Raw genomic sequence first — 19,121 nt, 5'->3', positions numbered from 1 at the left:
ATTTACTCCAAATTGCTCAGGGTTGATGAAGGTCACGTCCTGAAAGGGGATTTAATTGACTGAACGTGGCATGGTTGTTGGTGCCAGACAGACTGTCTGAGTATTTCAGAAACCGCTGACCTACTGGGATTTTCACGCACAACCATCTCTAAGGTTTACAGAGAATGGTCCGAAAAAGAGAAAATATCCAGTGAGCGGAAGTTGTGTGGACGAAAATACCTTGTTGATGTCAGAGGTCAGAGGAGAATGGGCAGACTGGTTCGAGACGATAGGAAGGCAACAGTAACTCAAATAACCACATGTTACAACCAAGGTCTGCAGAATACCATCTCTGAACAAACAACACATCGGACCTTGAAGCAGCCGGGCTCCAGGAGCAGAAGACCTCAGCGGGGGCCACTCCTGTCAGCTAAGAACAGGAAACTGAGGCTACAATTCTCACAGGCTCAACAAAATTGGACAATAGAAGATTGGAAAAACGTTGCCTGGTCTGATGAGTCTCGATTTCAGCTGCGACATTTAGATGGAAGGGTCAGAATTTGGCGTGAACAACATGAAAGCATAGATCCATCCTGCCTCATATCGGTTCAGGCTGGTGGTGGTGGTGTAATGGTGTGGGGGATATTTTCTTGGCATACTTTGGGCCGTTAGTACCAACTGAGCAAAAGGGGTCTACCTGAGTATTGTTGCTGACCATGTCCATCCCTTTATGACCACAGTGTACCCATCTTCTGATGGATACTTCCAGCAGGATAATGCACCATGTCACAAAGCTCAAATCATCTCAAACTGGTTTCTTGAACATGACAATGAGTTCCCTGTACTCCAACGGCCTCCACAGTCTCCAGATCTCAATCCAATAGAGCCCCTTTGGGATGTGGTGGAACGGGAGATTCGTATCATGGACGTGCAGCCGACAAATTTGCAGCACCTGCGTGATGCTATCATGTCAATATGGACCAGAATCTCTGAGGAATGTTTCAACACCTTGTTGAATCAATGCCATGAAGAATTAAGGCAGTTCTGAAGGCAAAAGGGGGTACAACCCGATACTACAGTAGCAAAGTGTACATAATGAAGTGGTCAGTGAATGTAGTTTTTTAATGTAAAAATCAAAATGTACTTGGCAATGAAAAAGGCGGGCTCTGGTACTACATGAGCGGAACTCACACAGATGCACCAACGGAAAGGGGCCGAACTAAAGTTCAGCTATGCCGATTGGGGAACAACCAGAAGGATTATTGGCATTTCAGACTTTTTCTGTCTGTCTTATCTGGGGCACATAATTCTCTTCTCTCTCTTTCTCTCTGATTCTGATCAACCAATGGGAATAAGAGAACACCAGGAATGACCAGGTTTGATTGACAGACCCCTATTTATCATAAGGACAGGGAAAGAATATATAACAATTGAACAACACTGTTGAAACTGGGATTTCTTGTCCTGTGTGTGTGTGTGTGTGTGTGTGTGTGTGTGTGTGTGTGTGTGTGTTGCGTGACCTAGAGCACTCTGTGATGTAGTGTTGTCACGCATGCATGTGGTCCTCTTATGAAAAGAGCCCATTCAGAAAAGACAGTCCTTTCATAGCTGTGATCTTTCATAGAGTCTGGCTGTATTACAAAGCCTTAAGACTGAAGGCAGGAAACTCTTCAAGTCTCTGTACAGTATCTGCGAATTTACTTCAAAACACAGCCTCCCAGTCACATGCATACAAGAAAATATAGTCTAAAAATAGGGCCACAGTTGTTCCATCTGGCAAAGGGAATATGTTAGTGCTAAATATAAATTAAAAGTCATCCGTAAGGTGTTGTAGCCTACTTATCTTCCAACATTCTAGAGTGTTGAGACAGGAGTTCAGACAGAGGTTATAATAGCTTCTTGGTATGAATACTGCATTATTTTACACCTCCCTGTAGTTGTGACCAAACAAAAAAGCTATTTAAATCTAACAAACCAAAAACTAAAAGCTTAATACAAAAAACGATTTTGGAGTAGACTTCATTTGAGTTCATCTAACTATAATGCCACAAACCTCTGTATGTCTGTCCGTCATGTATGTGACATGTAACATGTGACATGTAATGTTTAGTACAGTCACCGTGAAATGTTGTTGCTGTCTCCAAAATTATGTTCAATACAGATAAACTCCAATACACAATTTACAATCTACAAGTTACAAATGTACAAATTACACAATAAGTAGGCCTACCATTTCTATATAAAGTAACGTACAGTAAGATAGATACGGGTCTGAATGGATCATGTCCAGGATGCTATATATGGATATGAATGAATAAATAACCCGAGGGTGGGGGTTAAAACTAAATACATTTTCTCTATAATTTTAATTCATTTTAGTTAGTTTCGTAAACACACAATGCAGTTTAAATTTGTTATTTTTGTAAAGCCTAGTTTTTATTTTTATTTCAGATAACTATGTTTTTTCGTTAGTTTTCGGCCACTATAATAACCTTGGTGGAAACCTGGTTAACGGATATGATATAGATATTGTTATGAATTTATATTTTCATTAATAGGTTCAGAATGCGATTGTAAGTAGCCTATACAAATAGCAAATTATGCTAAGCTAAGGAAGCTAACCAGCTGTATGTGAGGATTGTGGCTAGATGGGATACAGCTATGGCCTGTGTAGAAGGCTAGTTCCCATAAAATGTAGAGACCAGTCAACCCTAAACCTAACCTAAACCTGCAGTAGTCCCAGCACACCAAAATCACGAAAACACCAAAATCAATCCGCCGATCTTCACTGCACAAGTAGAGTAGTGGTCAGAGCATTGGACTCCCACCCGGGAGACCAAGTAAACCCCGGTGGGGATGACTTTATGTTATCATCAACTGCTTTAGCCACTGACTGCTACCATTAATCTTATAGAAGCTGCTGCTAGTTATTGTGAGCTCATGAGCTAACTGGCTATCCCGCTCTTATTGTGCTGGATTAGCATTGGAAGCATTGGAACTGATGTGTCCAGGCGACAAGACCTATCTTAATTTATCAGACATTATTTGATGTCATTTCAATTCACAGCTATTTCAGTGGCATGACTAGCTTCCGTCCTACCAGTCCTGAACAGAAACAAGCCAGCCACGCACATAAGCCAGGCTGGACCTGGCCTGTTTTTTTTTCTTTTCTTTTATTGAAGTGTGGCTGCCTCGCCCAAGCCCTTCAGTCATACGTGTGGACGTTACGTGCTGACGTCTCCTGGCTGGAACAAACGCAGCAGCAGTTGCTCTGAAAGGAATCGACCACCGGCAGACTGCACTGGCCAGCTAAGGAGAAAAGAGAGAAGAATATTCTGTGTTAGCGTTTAAATGAGAAATAGTTTACCTGTGGTTATTTTATAGCTATAAACGACGCTTAGACTTGTGAAAGCCATTTTGAATCCAGGTAAAGTCCTCGTATCGAAACATATGACAATATTGGGGGTGGTTGAAATAGCAGTTAGCTTAGCGTTCTAGCCTAACACGCAAAAAAGGGGCGTCGCAGAAAAAAATGGATTGACTTGAATGGGTAATAAAGAGAGCGCGTCTATGGTTACTTAGCTAGCAAGCTAGCTAACTAGCTAAAGCACACCGGCTAGGGCGGGGGAAATGCCGCTAGACCTCTTGTTAGCTAGCTAGCTATATATAGCTGATGTTACACATGTTATGGACATACACATCTTTAGATAGCTAGTCTTGCTAGCTAACATATCTATACTTCTCATGGCTATTTATGCTAGCTGATTAAACGCTACTGTTGGCAAACTCACATCAGAGATAACGGATAGCATCATCATTCTGATAGAAGCTAACGTTAGCTAACATTATCCTCAACTGGGCCTTTGGCAGCAGCTAGCTAGACTAGATAGCCAGCTGGCTAATGATGACTAACGTTAGCTGGGTCACTCCCATCCCAGACATTTCTCTCACAGCTGTCTGTGGTGGGTCCTAGTAGGCGGTCAATGGAATAAGTCAACCATATAAAATGGTACAGCGCCCGTCAACTGTCATTTTCAGCAATAGCCAATTTAGTCCGTGAGAGACTAGGCTATAGCTAGAGACAATTGATGATGATGTAGCTAGATAAGGAGAAAAGATGTCTGTCCTCTGAGTCAGTGGTGGCCTATGTGGACTTATTTGCCATCTGTGTCATAGGACCAAACAACATTAGCCAGCTAGTAGCATCACCATATACCTCTAAACGTTAGCTATGAGGGACTGCAATATATGGGGAGCATAAATTAAAACATCTTTAGTCCAGAATTCAGCTAGCAAATCATTACCTGCAGGGCAGTAATGTCCCCTGTCACACCTGTTGCTCTCCACCAGTCAATAGTTAACAAACCTTGTTACCCTAAAGAAACCACTGATCTTATAATGCAGTTGACATCTCTTCATCTCTCCCTCCTGCGCAGTGAGACAATGGCTGTTAATGTATATTCGACATCAGTGACCAGTGACAATCTGAGTCGCCATGACATGCTGGCTTGGATCAACGAGTCTCTACAGATCAACCTCACCAAAATCGAGCTGCTGTGTTCAGGTAAGAACCAACTACTTAACCCAAGTGAAGAAGGGTAGGTAGGTACTTTATTGATTGGTGAGGAGGAGTAACTAGCCCATATAAAATCAAGGCAGGGACTATTTTTACAGCGGCAGGAAGTACGATTATAAGTATTTTTTAGCCATGAATACCTTATATTTGGGTTTTGGATAGGGTTCGGGTTGGTTAGGTTTTGAAAGTAGAATTTCCCCAGACAAGCTGCAGCGCCGTAAGCAGGCGTGTCTATTTTTTCGGGGGAGGCGGTAGATAGGGTGTCTTAAGAATAGATTGTGCATAAAATCAAACTATATTATTGCGGTTAATCAATGTTTCAGATAAAACTAATCCAACCAATGTCAAGCTACCTTCTTCATTTACAGAGTGTGAGCTCTGTACGTAAGTAAGCCATACTTCATAGGGAGGCAGCTCAACAGTCTTTGTGTAGAAGGAAGGCCTAAAAATATTACAAATCATATACTGGTATGAATACATAGAATACATTCACTGGCAATGGGGGGTGATGGATGCAAGATACAGTTACTGCAATGGGGGGGTTGATAGATGCAAGATAGTTACTGCAATGGGGGGTTGATAGATGCAAGATAGTTACTGCAATGGGGGGGTGATAGATGCAAGATACAGTTACTGCAATGGGGGGTTGATAGATGTAAGATAATTACTGCAATGGGGGTTGATAGATGTAAGATACAGTTACTGCAATGGGGGGTTGATAGATGTAAGATACAGTTACTGCAATGGGGGTTGATAGATGTAAGATAGTTACTGCAGTGGGAGGTTGATAGATGTAAGATAGTTACTGCAGTGGGGGGTTGATAGATGTAAGATAGTTACTGCAGTGGGGGGTTGATAGATGTGAGATAGTTACTGCAGTGGGGGGTTGATAGATGTAAGATAGTTACTGCAGTGGGGGGTTGATATGTTAATGCCAAAAAGCATTAAACCACTGGCCAGCATTTACATTTCCTGAGTCGCTAAAAGTCTCCTCACCAACTGTACCGCAGCCTACTCCCGTTCTCATCTCCACCACTGAAATGACTTCGGCCTGCGCTTAGGGTTCCAGCTGGTTAGAAGAAATTAAAATAATGGGTTTTGAGCATTTTACCTCGACGTAGCCTACTCAAAACTCACACGGGGAGCCAGCGTCATTGCATCATGACTGGGATTGCAAAATTCTGGGAATATTCAAAGTTGGAAACCTTCCATAGGAATTAACTGGAATTTATGGGAATTTTGGGGTTATTTATACCAACTGTATTTACCTTGTCATATACAGACATAAATATAAACATTTTGTTTTGTCATAGTGGACATGCAGGCAAACATTTCTAATACTATTTTAAAAATGATTTTTTTTACTTAATCTATTTGTGAGAAGAACTTGAATCGATTCTACAGCCCTCTTAGTGTGCAGGATGCTAGGAATTAGCTGTGCATGTGATGGAAGAATGCAGTACACGTGATGGAGCAGTGCAGAGTTCAAATTCAACTGAATTTGAATTAAATCAGGTTGTTTTAACCAAGATCATGCTGCAAGATCTAGAATTGCATTTTATATAGTTTTTTCCCCCAACTAGACTACATTTAAAGTCCAGGTTAACCCAGTTCAAATTTTTGTTATGAGCTTCATACACCACAGGAAAACATGTCATTAACCAGCCAGCCAAATCTGAGTGATTAAAAATGTCGCTAAGTATATAAAATAAGGCTTCAAAATTGGTTAAAAATCAGCAGCATTCTCTGGTCTGAGACTGTGGGGGCGTGTCTGCTGAAGGCACCGAAGCCACACCCAATTGCGTGGGGAGGGGGTGTGGACGGAAGAACCTGTCAAATAGTACAGTTCTCTGGTCTGCATATTGTCACACTGGCACGCCGTCTCTTTTGTGGTAGGAAGGCACAGCTTTGTGAAAACAGAGAGGAGTTGAAATAACACTTGTCTAATAAGTCAAACGCACAGATGCTTCCTCCTAACCTACCTCCTGACAAACAACACAGGTAAAACTGTAGCTACTCTATACCAAAGCGCCAGTGTTACTGCCCTTAGATGCAAAATACAAAAACAGGCAACGAGGAATGTATGAGTCTGTCCCTATTTTCTCCCTGCCACATCCGGACCCATTCCTATCCCTCCCAGGCGATCCTGTCGTCCCTTGGGATCAATGGAAAAAGTTGTTTAAAATGTACCTTTTAGTCACTGGCTTGAACAGCGCTGATAGCGCGAAGAAGCGTACACTACTGGAGTTGATAATCGAGACAGACTCATCCACTCTCGTTGGCAATGTTATGTGTGAGAATAACGAGCACTCGGCTTCAACTTTCCCGCAACATATCCAACAGAACTGGAATGTTCAGCCAGTAGCCGCCGAGCACCGCTTCACTGGGAGAGGGTGCGTCTTTCTCCAGCTGCAGCTGGTCTACCCAACCATCCCCCTCGCTCCCGCCTGCCGGTCTCCCGCTGGAGAAATATACTGTAACCATTACCGGTGAACCCATACGCACATCAGGTGCCACAAATATGGCAGGCAGTTTCTGTATAGTTAACGCTTATAGTCATAATATATCATCCGTAACGTTATTTGGTGGGTGGTCGCCTGGTCGGTGCTGCTAGCTATGTTAGCTAGACTAAGGTATATACACACTCCCATCTGCAACAAACTACATAGCTAATGTTAGCTATAATTCCTCCTAAGATTACATATAATTCATCATAGCTGACATTACCACATAAATGTCAAGACACATATTTTGTATATTAACGTAGCAGTGTACTTTCCTATTGCTTACGTTACCTAGCTAACGTTATAACGTTAATTAGCTATAAGCACACAAGGCAGCGGTGTCGGCACCAAAGGTTGATGCGACAGGAGGAGAATGGAGGCCGGGGAGGGAGATGGTTGGCTCCGCCGAATTCACCAGGACCAGTTGTGAGTCCGTGAAACCCAAAAGCCTCATATTATAATTGCAGAAGCTTTCGGGAGTGAAATGTTTGCTGCGGTGGCGGGCGCTAGCGGTGACAGACTCCTCTGTAACACCATGGCTCTTCAAAAATGCTACCCATTTGCTTCTCATTTCAGCTTTACTCGGGAGTTGAAAGAAGGAGACCTTATCATCCCATTCCTGCTGGCATCCAGGAAGGATGCATTTTCGTTTAGTTTTATGCATAGGCATTGCTAACTAAGAAAAACTAGCTAATTCTAGACTCAAGATTGAGCAGGAGAACCGAAGATTCTAATCCGTTCTAGCTTTATATAGTGTTAGGGCGGGGATATGCTAAGAACACCGCTCTACGTCAACAAGTACCATTTTAAGCCCGCCCAGAAAATCCAGAAATCAAAACTGGTCAAAAACACAAAACTGGTCTAACTTCACAATTCAGTACTACACATGGTTCATCCCATTTTTACATGTTATCAGCAATCCATCACTAACACACAGAATGTGTTTTCAAGCAAATCTCTGATTTTGGTTAACTGGGACTTTAAGTTCCCTGTTATAGGGGTGATGTAGTCATCTAATGCATCGTGTTCCGGTGCAGCTGCTCACCAGGGACTGGCGGTCTCACCTGATCGGAGTATGGCCGGATCCCAGAGGGAGTGGCCTATTGGACCGCCACTCCCCGAGGGTGGTTAGTTTAATCTTGGCTTGAGGGTTCGTCACACAACAGCAACCCTGTCTGTTGTTGGAATTATGGTTTTGAGTTGAGAACTCTCTAAGGAGTCTCTCCTCTTCGTATTGCTGACCGGCCGGGCTGTGTGACGAATCCTCAACAGTTAGTAGGGGGTAACTGCACACTGAAAATGGGATAAAATCTTAGAATAAATGTATAAAATATAATTAAAAGTTGTAAAAAAATAAAAATAAAAATAAATAAAAGCTCTTACGAGCAACAAAAAAAAGAAGAAAAAAAAGTCTACATTTCCAAAATTCCAGAGCTTAAGTTACCATAGTAAATTTCAGGAAATTTTCCACCCCTTTGCAAACCTAATCATGACCTCAGTGATTTACGTCTGTCGTGTCTCCATCCAAAATAGGCAAACAAGCGATCTACGAATAACTTCAATGGGAAATAACAGAACATCATTAAATATTACACACACTTTATTTTGATAATTTACAAACGGGGTGCCAGATGCAATCAAATAGGTCCTGTCCAAATCCTGGAGGTCCTGGATCTTGTTTTCTGGCAGGATCCATGACCCCACCCCCTCCAACAGCCGGTCCCCGAAAATATTGTTAATATGAAACCGGTCCGTGGTTCAACAAATGTTGGGGGCCGCTGATGTAGGATATAGTCACTGGCAGTGGGGGTTGATGGGTAGATGTAGGATATAGTCACTGGTAGTGGGGGTTGATGGGTAGATGTAGGATATAGTCACTGGCAGTGGGGGTTGATGGGTAGATGTAGGATATAGTCACTGGCAGTGGGGGTTGATGGGTAGATGTAGGATATAGTCACTGGCAGTGGGGGTTGATGGGTAGATGTAGGATATAGTCACTGGCAGTGGGGGTTGATGGGTAGATGTACTGTAGGATATAGTCACAGCAGTGGGGGTTGATGGGTAGATGGAGGTGGGGTGAAAAGAGATGCAAGGAGAGAGATTACTTTACCATAAAGCCATAATATATAACCATAATATGTCATTAAAAGTAGCCTAGTGCACTTACCGTGTTCTGAAGTGGACCCTCATTGGGACAGTTGTACTACCTGAGGCTTCGTAGAGGCCAGTGGGCGGTACCTTTTAAAAATGTGTTTATGAGACGCCTGGCGCCATTTAATAAACGCCTGACGGCGACCGGTGTATTTAACCATAACCGACGCCTTAAGGCGCCAGGCGGTAATTAAACGGTGCATTGCAAGGATTTGCGACATCTAATACAGCGTTTTTCATTGAAAACACGCCTGGTGACGGCGGAAAAACAAGGTGAATTAAAGCTGCAAGCAGCGTTGTGGGGGCCAAGCTGACCACGCAAAAGATGAAGCAAATACGACTGATGTTTTGAAGGCTTTAGAGATATGTTTGTCGGACTGCAACTACACTGCAGACTTGGTAAACACAGCAAACGTTATAACCACTGCAAACTTCAACCACTGCAAACTATGAAAATCATTCAGCTCAATAAAACAAGAAAAGTAGGCTGGTCTAATACTCAACACTCGTGGGCAGCGGATGAGAGCTTAAGTCTTTCCCACACCCGTGTGGCCAGCCCGTTCGTGGAAATTCTGCCACACCTTCTCTTTCAAGGCTGTAGGGAGGACCAGCTGAAAGATGGAGTTTGCGGTGTTGGGGTCCCTCACACACTGATGCAAGACTCCCTCCCTCAGAGTCAGCCTCTTCCTCTCCTTGAGGATCTGCCGAGTGTCACGTTGCAGGGCGATCCTTTCTGTTGCACTGGGCGGTTTCCCTGTCTGCAAGGATAACAGCATGTGGCGAATCATGTCATCTTTTTGCTGGGCGTCCTTCCATTCTCCAGGGGGTTCGGCCCAGCTGCACTTCTTCTAGGTGAACTTGGACAGGAGAGTTAAGCATTTCTGGGCATGGGTTTTCCACCCCGGTGAGAAAAGTCTTCAGGGCCAGGATCTCCTCCTCTTCACCATCCTCTACTCCATCCACAGGTACACGAGATAGGGCATCAGCATTAACATTGGTTTTGTCAGGCTGGAACTTGATGTTGAAGTGGTAGTTGTAGAGTCTGGCTGCCCACTGTTGCTCCAAGCTTCTCAGGTTCACCTCCTGTAAGTTTGCGAGAATGTTGTTGTCAGTGAACACTACAAAATGGGAGCCTAGAGTGGAATTTCTTGCTGCACCAGCGAAAGACGGCCTACCTTCTGATAGCAATGAAGGTAAACAGGAGTCTGGCCAGTGTTCTTCACTTCTTCACTTGTACCTTCCCATTCAGACAAACTAGACTCCATTGAATCTTCAAAACCTTCCCCTACTCCACAGAAGTCTACACCCACTCACTGCATTTCCTTTACCCACTTTGACTATTTGTACACGGCCATGAACATGGCAAACAATACGCAACCAAGTTCCGTCTGCTGCATTTTACACAAGAGGAGCGCATTATTGTACTATATGTGATTGTCTGTACTGTATGTGCTTGTCTATGTAATTGTGTCTATTGTATGTTATGTTCTCTGCTGTACTGTATGTCTGTGATTGTCTACTGTATGTGCTTCCGTCTGATTTTCTCTACTGTATGCAATTGTCTATGTGATTGTCTTTACTGTATGAGCTTGTCTATGTGATTGTCTCTACTGTATGTGCTTGTCTGGATAATCGTCTCTACAACAAAACCCATGAATATGATGTACTGTACTGTAAGATGCCTCCCCCACATGGCAAACATTTGTAATACACACATATTACTTACTCTGAACAATAGGCACACGAGTCCCTGGTCTGTGAGCCAAATTTCACAACTTTTAACTGGCAGGAGCGACCGACAATGATTCTGTTGTCTGCCACTGACTTCCACAGCAGCATAATTACAATAATTATAAAAATGCACTTTGGATGAACGGGAATCGAACCCTGAACTCGCTGCTTGCGAGACTGACGCGCTACCCGCTATGCCACGACGGATCTTACAAACGCGCTTCGCAGATTTGAGTGGATAATGTCAGCTTTTGCTTCCACTTGGTAGAGTGAATCCGGCTTGAGCCAAGGAATTGAAGGACACCTGAAGTTTGAAAATTGGACTTGCTGAAGAAAAGCTGTATGCATAAATGCACCTCCAACTTTGACACGTTGGTGGCGCTAGAGAGGGTGAGGTGTGGACATGAGACTTGGTGAGGAGGGTCAGGGCACTGTCCCGAAAGAGTGTGCCAATTTTCATAACTTTCTACCATAAGCTTCTATGGGCTGCCATAGACTACAATGGCAGAGGAATAATAAATAAGAAAAGGTAGAAACTTAATGGAGGCCTACGCAGCTTCGCTGCTTGGCCCCCAATTATGACCCATTTGATTTAAATACACAAAGATTTAAGTACACTCTTTCAACATAGGAATCGAAAAAATCATTGTTGAAGAAGTGGAATGTGAAAATGTTGAAGGATGTTCAGCTCTGGGAGAGATGGGCCCAGCGGAGCACCAGACCGGGCCAGGTCGCATTGTCATGATGTGGGCTAGTAGGCCTCACCCCTCTATAGTGGAGGCATGGCGTATGAATAGACACACCGGATCATATTTCACATTGATGCCATGCTCAGATCCAAATCAGCTCTCAAACTGACTGACTTATCTTCTGATCGTCTTGTTCTCAGATGAATGGCTCAGCCAGTTTGGTCAACAATTGACTATTGTGAAAGTGTGTGTTGATTTTGCAGGGCGTTCCCAAATAAACCACTAACCCCCGACACCCGCGCTGTAGAGGAGACCTGTGATGAAACATGTTAAACAGTCGGTGCTGATCTCTAGCTTTCCATCAGATGGGCCCCGTGTTTCACCTCTCCGGTCTCCCCGGTCTCTACAAATATGCAGGGGGCGGGGCTTGGGTTTTGAGCAGGTAATTTAGGTGGCGGGGCTTGGGCTTGGTTTTGAGCAGGTCATTTAGGGGGCGGGGCTTGGGCCTGGTTTTGAGCAGGTCATTTAGGGGGCGGGGCTTGGTTTTGAGCAGGTCATTTAGGGGGCGGGGCTTGGGCTTGGTTTTGAGCAGGTCAGGCCCGTCTCTATCATTAAATTGACTTGCTTTTACATGTCATTTACCATGTGGTAAATGACAATGACACTTTTATCCAAAGGGACTTATAAGTAGTACATTTGTCTAGAAGTGAGCCGACTGTACATCCCTGTCATAGTCAGTAAAGGCTTCTATAAGAACAAGTTCCACCAGCAGTCACAGTGCTAGGGAAGGTAAGAGGACAAGTATAAATATCATATTTATTTCATTGTGTTTATTTGACCTTTAACACTCAGTGGCGGTATGCATATTGAAATAGGAGTATACGAGTAGCTCAATAATAACTACAGTACTTATTTCCATGTATATCCTCAAGTTGAGCATTCATCCGTTTCCTTCACTAGGTGGGGCCTATTGCCAGTTCATGGACATGCTCTTCCCTGGCTGTGTGCCTCTGAAGAAGGTCAAGTTCGCTGCCAAGCTGGAGCACGAGTTCATTCACAACTTCAAGCTACTGCAGGCCAGCTTCAAAAGGATGGGCGTTGACAAAGTGAGTGAGCTGAACTGAGCTGCACCTACGAGTCTGGTCATGTGCTTATTAGGGATGCACCGATTGCAAAATTCTGGGCCGATGCCGATGTTTAAAATAACAATCCAGCCGATGCCTATGGCCGATGTTTATCTTATTTTATTTTTATTCCCCCTTTTGTGCCAGGGAAACAAAGAAATGAAGTGTTTGGTTCCAAAACGCCAATTTTTATTTCACTTTAATTTGAAAGCGTGCGTTTGCGGCATTACATCACGGATCTTCTCCGAATCTGCAGCTGGGTAGGCAAAAAAAGCTGTAGTTGTTGCGACATAACATGGGCCACTACCATCGGTGAATGTCATGTTATTTGCTGATGGGCCAATAGCAGTCAACAAGGCCAACATCGGCTGATGCATCGGTGCATCCCTAGTGCTTATTTGTTTATTGTTGCGCTTTAGAGTGCTGTTTGTAGCAAGTACACACACACACATACTCTCTCTCCCTGTCTTTCCGTCTCTCTCTCTCTCTCTCTCTCTCTCTCTCTCTCTCTCTCTATGCATTCTTCTACATCTTTAGTTGGTTTGCAGCATGTTTGACCCCATGTAAAACACACAAGACTATTAGATGCTCTCTGATCCTAATCCTACCCCTCCCATTAGGTGTGTGTGTGTGTGTGTGTGTGTCTTCTAATGATGTCAGCTTTGCTCTCTTGTGCTGCTGCCTGCTAATTGTGTTTACTGCTGAGTGAGCATGACCCCTCTCTCTCTCTATCCCCCCTCTTTCTCTCTCTATCCCCCCCTCTCTATCCCTCTCTCTCTATCCCCTCTCTCTCTACCCCCCCACTCTCTCTCTATCCCTCTCCCTCTTTCTCTCTCTACCCCCCTCTCTCTCTTTCTATCCCCCCTCTCTCTCTCTTTCTCTCTCTCTATCCCCCCTCTCTCTTTCTATCCCCCCTCTCTCTCTCTTTCTCTCTCTATCCCCTCCCTCTCTCTTTCTATCCCCCCCTCTCTCTCTTTCTCTCCCCCCCCCCCCCTCTCTCTCTCTCTCTCTCTCTCTCTCTCTATACCCCTCTCTCGTCTGTCTGCCATATTGTGTTCCTGTGCCAGGAGAGAGGGGAGTGTTGGATCATCCTAGACAGACTCCTCTGTGTTAGCTGGCTAGATAGCTGGGTAACACTGCGCAGCCACACAATGAACAGATTCTGTGTGTGTGTGTGTGTGTGTGTGTGCGTGTGCGCGTGTGCGTGTGTGCGCGCGCGTGTGTCTGCGCGTGGGCGTGCTGCCCATTGCTTAAAGTGTAGCAGACAGAAGCAGAGGTACCTCAGGGTAAACAGACTTGGATCTCCCCCCAGATGTAGTCTCTCAGGATGAATGGTGCTTGTCTGCTAGTCCAGGTTAGTCCAGGTTCTCTGCAGATCCCCCCGTAGCTCTCAGGGCAGCTCATACCTCAGCTTGCTCGTTTCCAGCCTCTTAGTGTGACGCCCACGTCCAGTCCAGCTCATATTTCAGATGGACTCCCAGGCCTCGTTGTGGATCCTCTACTGACCTCGGTAGTAAATGTGCTGATAAGGTTCGGCTCAGCTCTTTACCCTACTGTCTTTTACCCTCTACTCCTCTCCACACCTCTCTTCTATCCTCCCCTCCTTCCTCCTCTCCTCTTCCCAGATCATCCCAGTGGATAAGCTGATAAAGGGGAAGTTCCAGGACAACTTTGAGTTTGTTCAGTGGTTCAAGAAGTTCTTTGACGCCAACTACGATGGCAAGGAGTACGACCCGGTCGAGGCTCGCCAGGGTCAGGATACCATGCCCATGCCCAGCCCCGCCATGACTGCCCTCAACAAGCCCAAGAAGATCCTCAACGCAGGTCAGACCCTCTCTCTCTCTCACGCGAGCACAAATACACCTTTGAGAAATCAATAATCATGCTCTGATCATTAACAACCTTCCTTCCCTACATTCCGATTGGTGGGTTGTTCCGATCAGCTCCCCAGAGAGCAGCGGTTGCCAAGGTAGCGCCTAAGATGGCGCCGGTGTCGGTGCGACGACCAGGGGTCGGCGGAGGAGACGAGGAGAGGGCGGAGCTCATCCAGGAGGTAACGCGATTGGTGGTTTATCCATCCTTCATCCATCCGTTCATACGACCATTCAGTGATTCTTGCATTCATTCACATTCAAAAGAAGCAATGTTGATGATAATATTTGTAATGTCAGTGTGCTTTTAATTTAATGTTTATTTGAGCTGGCTAATATGAGATGTTGCTAGTTGTAGCGCTTAGCATTTATTTAGTCAGTTATTCTAGCTACAGTTGTTTGGTTTGAGCCACAGTTCACAGCAGCTGCTGATGGACTCTGCTCCTGCTCCTCCAGGTGAACATCCTGAAGTCCACCATCCAGGACATGGAGAAGGAGAGGGACTTTTATTTTGGAAAGCTCAGGAACATTGAGCTGATCTGCCAAGAGAAGGAGGGGGAAGGAGACCCAACGCTGCAGAGGATCATCGACATTCTCTACGCCACAGACGTGAGCACACGCACACACCGGCCCGGAGGGATTCAGATATGATACATACAGTCTGAACTCGCACCACATGAGGATTTTGCAATAGCCTGATAGCATCCAGAAAGATTCTGGAAACGTTAGCTACCGCCGCCACCAGTTAGACTCACAAGCTCTTAATGCAGCATGCAGAGAAAGGTATAGTGGTTCACCGTTACATATACACAGCACTATAACACTGTAAAGGGTGCATATTTCTAGGCATAAAGTTTTATAGAATTGTAATTTTTGTGCTGGTTTCCCTCTCTTAATTCTTTGTGCGTGTAGCTCTGGAAGCGTGCTACAGTAAGGTCACACTGCATACTTTTTTTTTTTTTTTATTCTTCCGCCAGGCGATAGCATTGATGGAATTTCTTCCCCTTTGGTACAAATGTTCACTTGCACTCAAGGATGAACTGCTTAGATCGTGGGGGTCAAAGTTCAAGTTCACTGACCTCACAAAATGTGTTTTTGGCCTGATGAACACAATATCTCAAGAAAGGCTTAACGGAATTTGTTCATATTTGGGTAAAATGTCCAGTTGGACTCAAGGATTAACTGATTACATTGTGGGGGTCAAGGGTCACTGACCTCACAAAAGGTGTTTTTGGCTTGCTGAACACGATATCTCAAGAACGGCTTGACAGAATTTGTACATATTTGGCCAAAAGGTCCAGTTGGACTTAAAGGAAAGTGCTCGTTTTTGACAACCTGGACCTTATTTACGACATATAAGAAGTTTGACTCCCCGAGATCACTTTTGTGTTGTTCGGAGGCCTGTAGAAGAAATTTAAAATCCAGCGCGAGCCAGTATATCCATGTAATGGCGTCGGACGGGGCAACGGGAATGCAGTTTCTCAAAATCCATTTTCGGCCGCTAAACGGTTGTTCAGATTGGATGAATCCACAGTTGAGATTCCGCAACGCGAGCCATTGTTTTTTTCAAATACCGGGTCTTTAGCCTCTGTAATATGATCTTTACACGCCTCTCCCCCACTTGCTCCAGCACGCATGCGCACAGGCCAGCGCGCAGACTGGCTATTCTCCCTCACATTCTCTGCGCTACGATCGGATTGTTGCTGACGAATGACGACGACAATATTCTCGGCACCAACAACGATCGTAGCGCAGAGAATGTGAGCCGGAGAATAGCCAGTCTGCGCGCTGGCCTGTGCGCATGCGTGCTGGAGCAAGTGGGGGAGAGGCGTGTAAAGATCATATTACAGAGGCTAAAGACCCGGTATTTGAAGACAAAAACAACAATGGCTCGCGTTGCGGAATCTCAACTGTCGATTCATCCAATCTGATTGATGAAAACAACCGTTTAGCGGCCGAAAATGGATTTTGAGAAACTGCATTCCCGTTGCCCCGTCCGACGCCATTACATGGATATACTGGCTCGCGCTGGATTTTAAATTTCTTCTACAGGCCTCCGAACAACACAAAAGTGATCTCGGTGAGTCAAACTTCTTATAATATGTCGTAAATAAGGTCCAGGTTGTCAAAAACGAGCATTTTCCTTTAATTAGATTAATTGGATTAGATTTTGGTATTTGGTATTCAAATGGCAAAGGTCAAGGTCACTGACATCACAAAAGGCTCTTTTGAATGCTAGCTAGCTAATGATAATGCTAACGCTAATTTTTAATGTTACGGCGCCCCCTAAGGGTCGGAGGACCAGGGCAACCAACATTAAAACAGACCGGTCAAGTGAGGGCACAGACACACAAACACAGTTTTTAGGTGTAAAACCAGATATTTATTTACACCAACTCAAAATTACGGCAACATAGGGAACGAAAAGGTTACTAAGGGTGGCACCAAATTAAATACATAATACAAACTGAAAACCCACCACCAATTTAACAGGTGCTCAAAGAGCACCCCCAAATACATGGGGTGGTGCCACCACTAAACTGAGGAAGTAAACAAAATAACTACATATTAATGTAAAAATGTAAACCCATGGGTATCTAAACTTAACCTAAACGTTTCCCTATGAGCCAAAACTACAAAATACAAAAATAAGCTGGTCAAACTAAACAGAGTGTAACTAAGAGAACCAATAAACAACTTAACATAACTAGAAGACTCTAAAACAAGACAAAGCACAAACAGAACAAAACTACCCACCCAACACCTGGCCCTGCCACAGCACAGGCGAGAGAGAGAGCGAACAGAACTAAAAAACAGGAAGGCTTTTATTGGGAAGGAAATGGATGATGATTGGTTGATTGGTGATGACTGCTGATGAATGGGGATTTGAACCAGGTGAGCTCTTCAACTGAAAAGAAATGTTAAATGGAGAACACAAGGGGGAGACAAAAACCAATAACAAGACACCAAAACATTAACCCAAACACAACCAAAAATGTAGGCCTACATACCCATTACCATAAAACACATACTGGACGTAACACTAACACTAATGCTAGCTTTAGCTAGCTAGCGTTAGCATTAGAGTTAGCATTAGCTAGCTAGCATTAGCCTAGCATTAGCGTTAGGTTAGGTTAGCAGTTAGTTAGGGTTAGGGTTAGTTAGGTTAACTGCAACTTGCATTGTTGGGCGGAGGCATTTAGCCGCTATGCGGTTTTTCTAGTTTTAAAGATATTTTTTAAGGCATTTATACTTTATTACGATAGGACAGTGTAGGTGACAGACAGGAAAGGTGGGAGAGAGAGAAGGGAAGACATGCAGCGAATGGGCTGGATTCAAACCCACGCCGCTGCAGAAAGGACTAGCCTTTACATGGTAAGCGCCCCAGCCCGTTGAGCTACCGGGGCGCACCCACACACAGCAAATTTAAACAGGCTGGTTGTTCTGCATCAGACTCAAGGTGTGGTTGGTTAATGGGTCCATAACTCACCCACTTTTAACATTGTTTATTAGTGAAACATCATTACGGGGTGGCTTACATTACATTTGTAACGTTATTACAACTTAAAATTTTGACCCCCCTGTTTTTAATGTTTTTTTTAATAGAATATTTATGAACACATGTCCTCATTCTGTGTCTCTTGTGTGTCCAATCAGGAGGGCTTTGTCATACCAGACGCCGAATCAGAAGACCAGGAGGAGTTCTAAGACTCGTGACTGGATGACGCAACTTTTCCTTCCCTCCAACCAGCCCCATCTTCCATCACGGCCTGCCCCTCCCTGCCATCAGCAACAGCCCTGACCCAGACCCCCCTCCCCCCCGGTACCTGAGCCCACCAAATCACCCCCTCCCCCCCGGTACCTGAGCCCACCAGATCACCCCGCAATGAGCAACAGCCCTGACCCCCCCTCCCCCCCGGTACCTGAGCCAACCAGATCATGTCCAGGAATTGGGTTGCTCAAATGGACTCAATGATTGGACTGAAATGGTTTTGTCAAATAAAGTTGAAACAAGTCAAGTATGAAGTACCTCCTCTGAAGGCCCTGTCCTTGGGCCTGGGCTCCTGGTGGCCTGGATCTACCTAGCGTCTAGCGCTGAGGTACGCTGGTCACCATGGGTCTGTTAAGAGCAGCCATCTTGGTCTGCCTAGTGCAGCCATCTCGGTCTGTTAAGAGCAGCCATCTTGGTCTGCTTAGTGTGACCGTCTTAGTCTGCTTAGGGCGGCCATCTTGGGTTGCTTAGGGCAGCCATCTTGGTCTGCTTGGGTCCAAAAGAGTGAGCTTATCTGTCTGTAAGATTCCGCTTCTTTGGGTTTTTCCTTTTTTTCCTCCCCCTTCGTCTGTGTGTGTGTGTGTGTCCTGGGAGTTGAATTGATGTTCAGGGGCAGATGCACACACACTTTTGTACATGTATTTTTCTCCTCATAGTTACTTAAATAATTATTTCCCTAAATTATCACTTAGTCTGTTACCACGTGTCTGTTATGTGTGGAATC

At 44.7% G+C, this 19,121-nt stretch overlaps 1 protein-coding gene across 1 annotated transcript; it reads left to right on the top strand.

Moving 5' to 3' along the window:
- The first annotated feature begins 3,268 nt into the window (after positions 1–3,268).
- LOC311315634 (microtubule-associated protein RP/EB family member 1-like) lies at positions 3,269–18,892 on the top strand. Its single transcript, XM_084446328.1, has 7 exons — positions 3,269–3,406; positions 4,416–4,543; positions 12,591–12,736; positions 14,380–14,578; positions 14,698–14,807; positions 15,082–15,234; positions 18,283–18,892. Exons 2-7 carry the CDS (start codon positions 4,423–4,425, stop codon positions 18,331–18,333), a joined length of 780 nt encoding a protein of 259 aa, XP_084302454.1. The 5' UTR covers positions 3,269–3,406; positions 4,416–4,422; the 3' UTR covers positions 18,334–18,892.
- Positions 18,893–19,121: the final 229 nt, after the last annotated feature.

The sequence above is a fragment of the Borostomias antarcticus genome (assembly GCF_949987555.1).
Source record: "Borostomias antarcticus genome assembly, chromosome: 11".
Lineage (NCBI taxonomy): Eukaryota > Metazoa > Chordata > Actinopteri > Stomiiformes > Stomiidae > Borostomias > Borostomias antarcticus.
The sequence above is the reverse complement of the archived record's forward strand: the minus strand, read 5'-3'. Positions and strand labels throughout refer to the sequence as shown.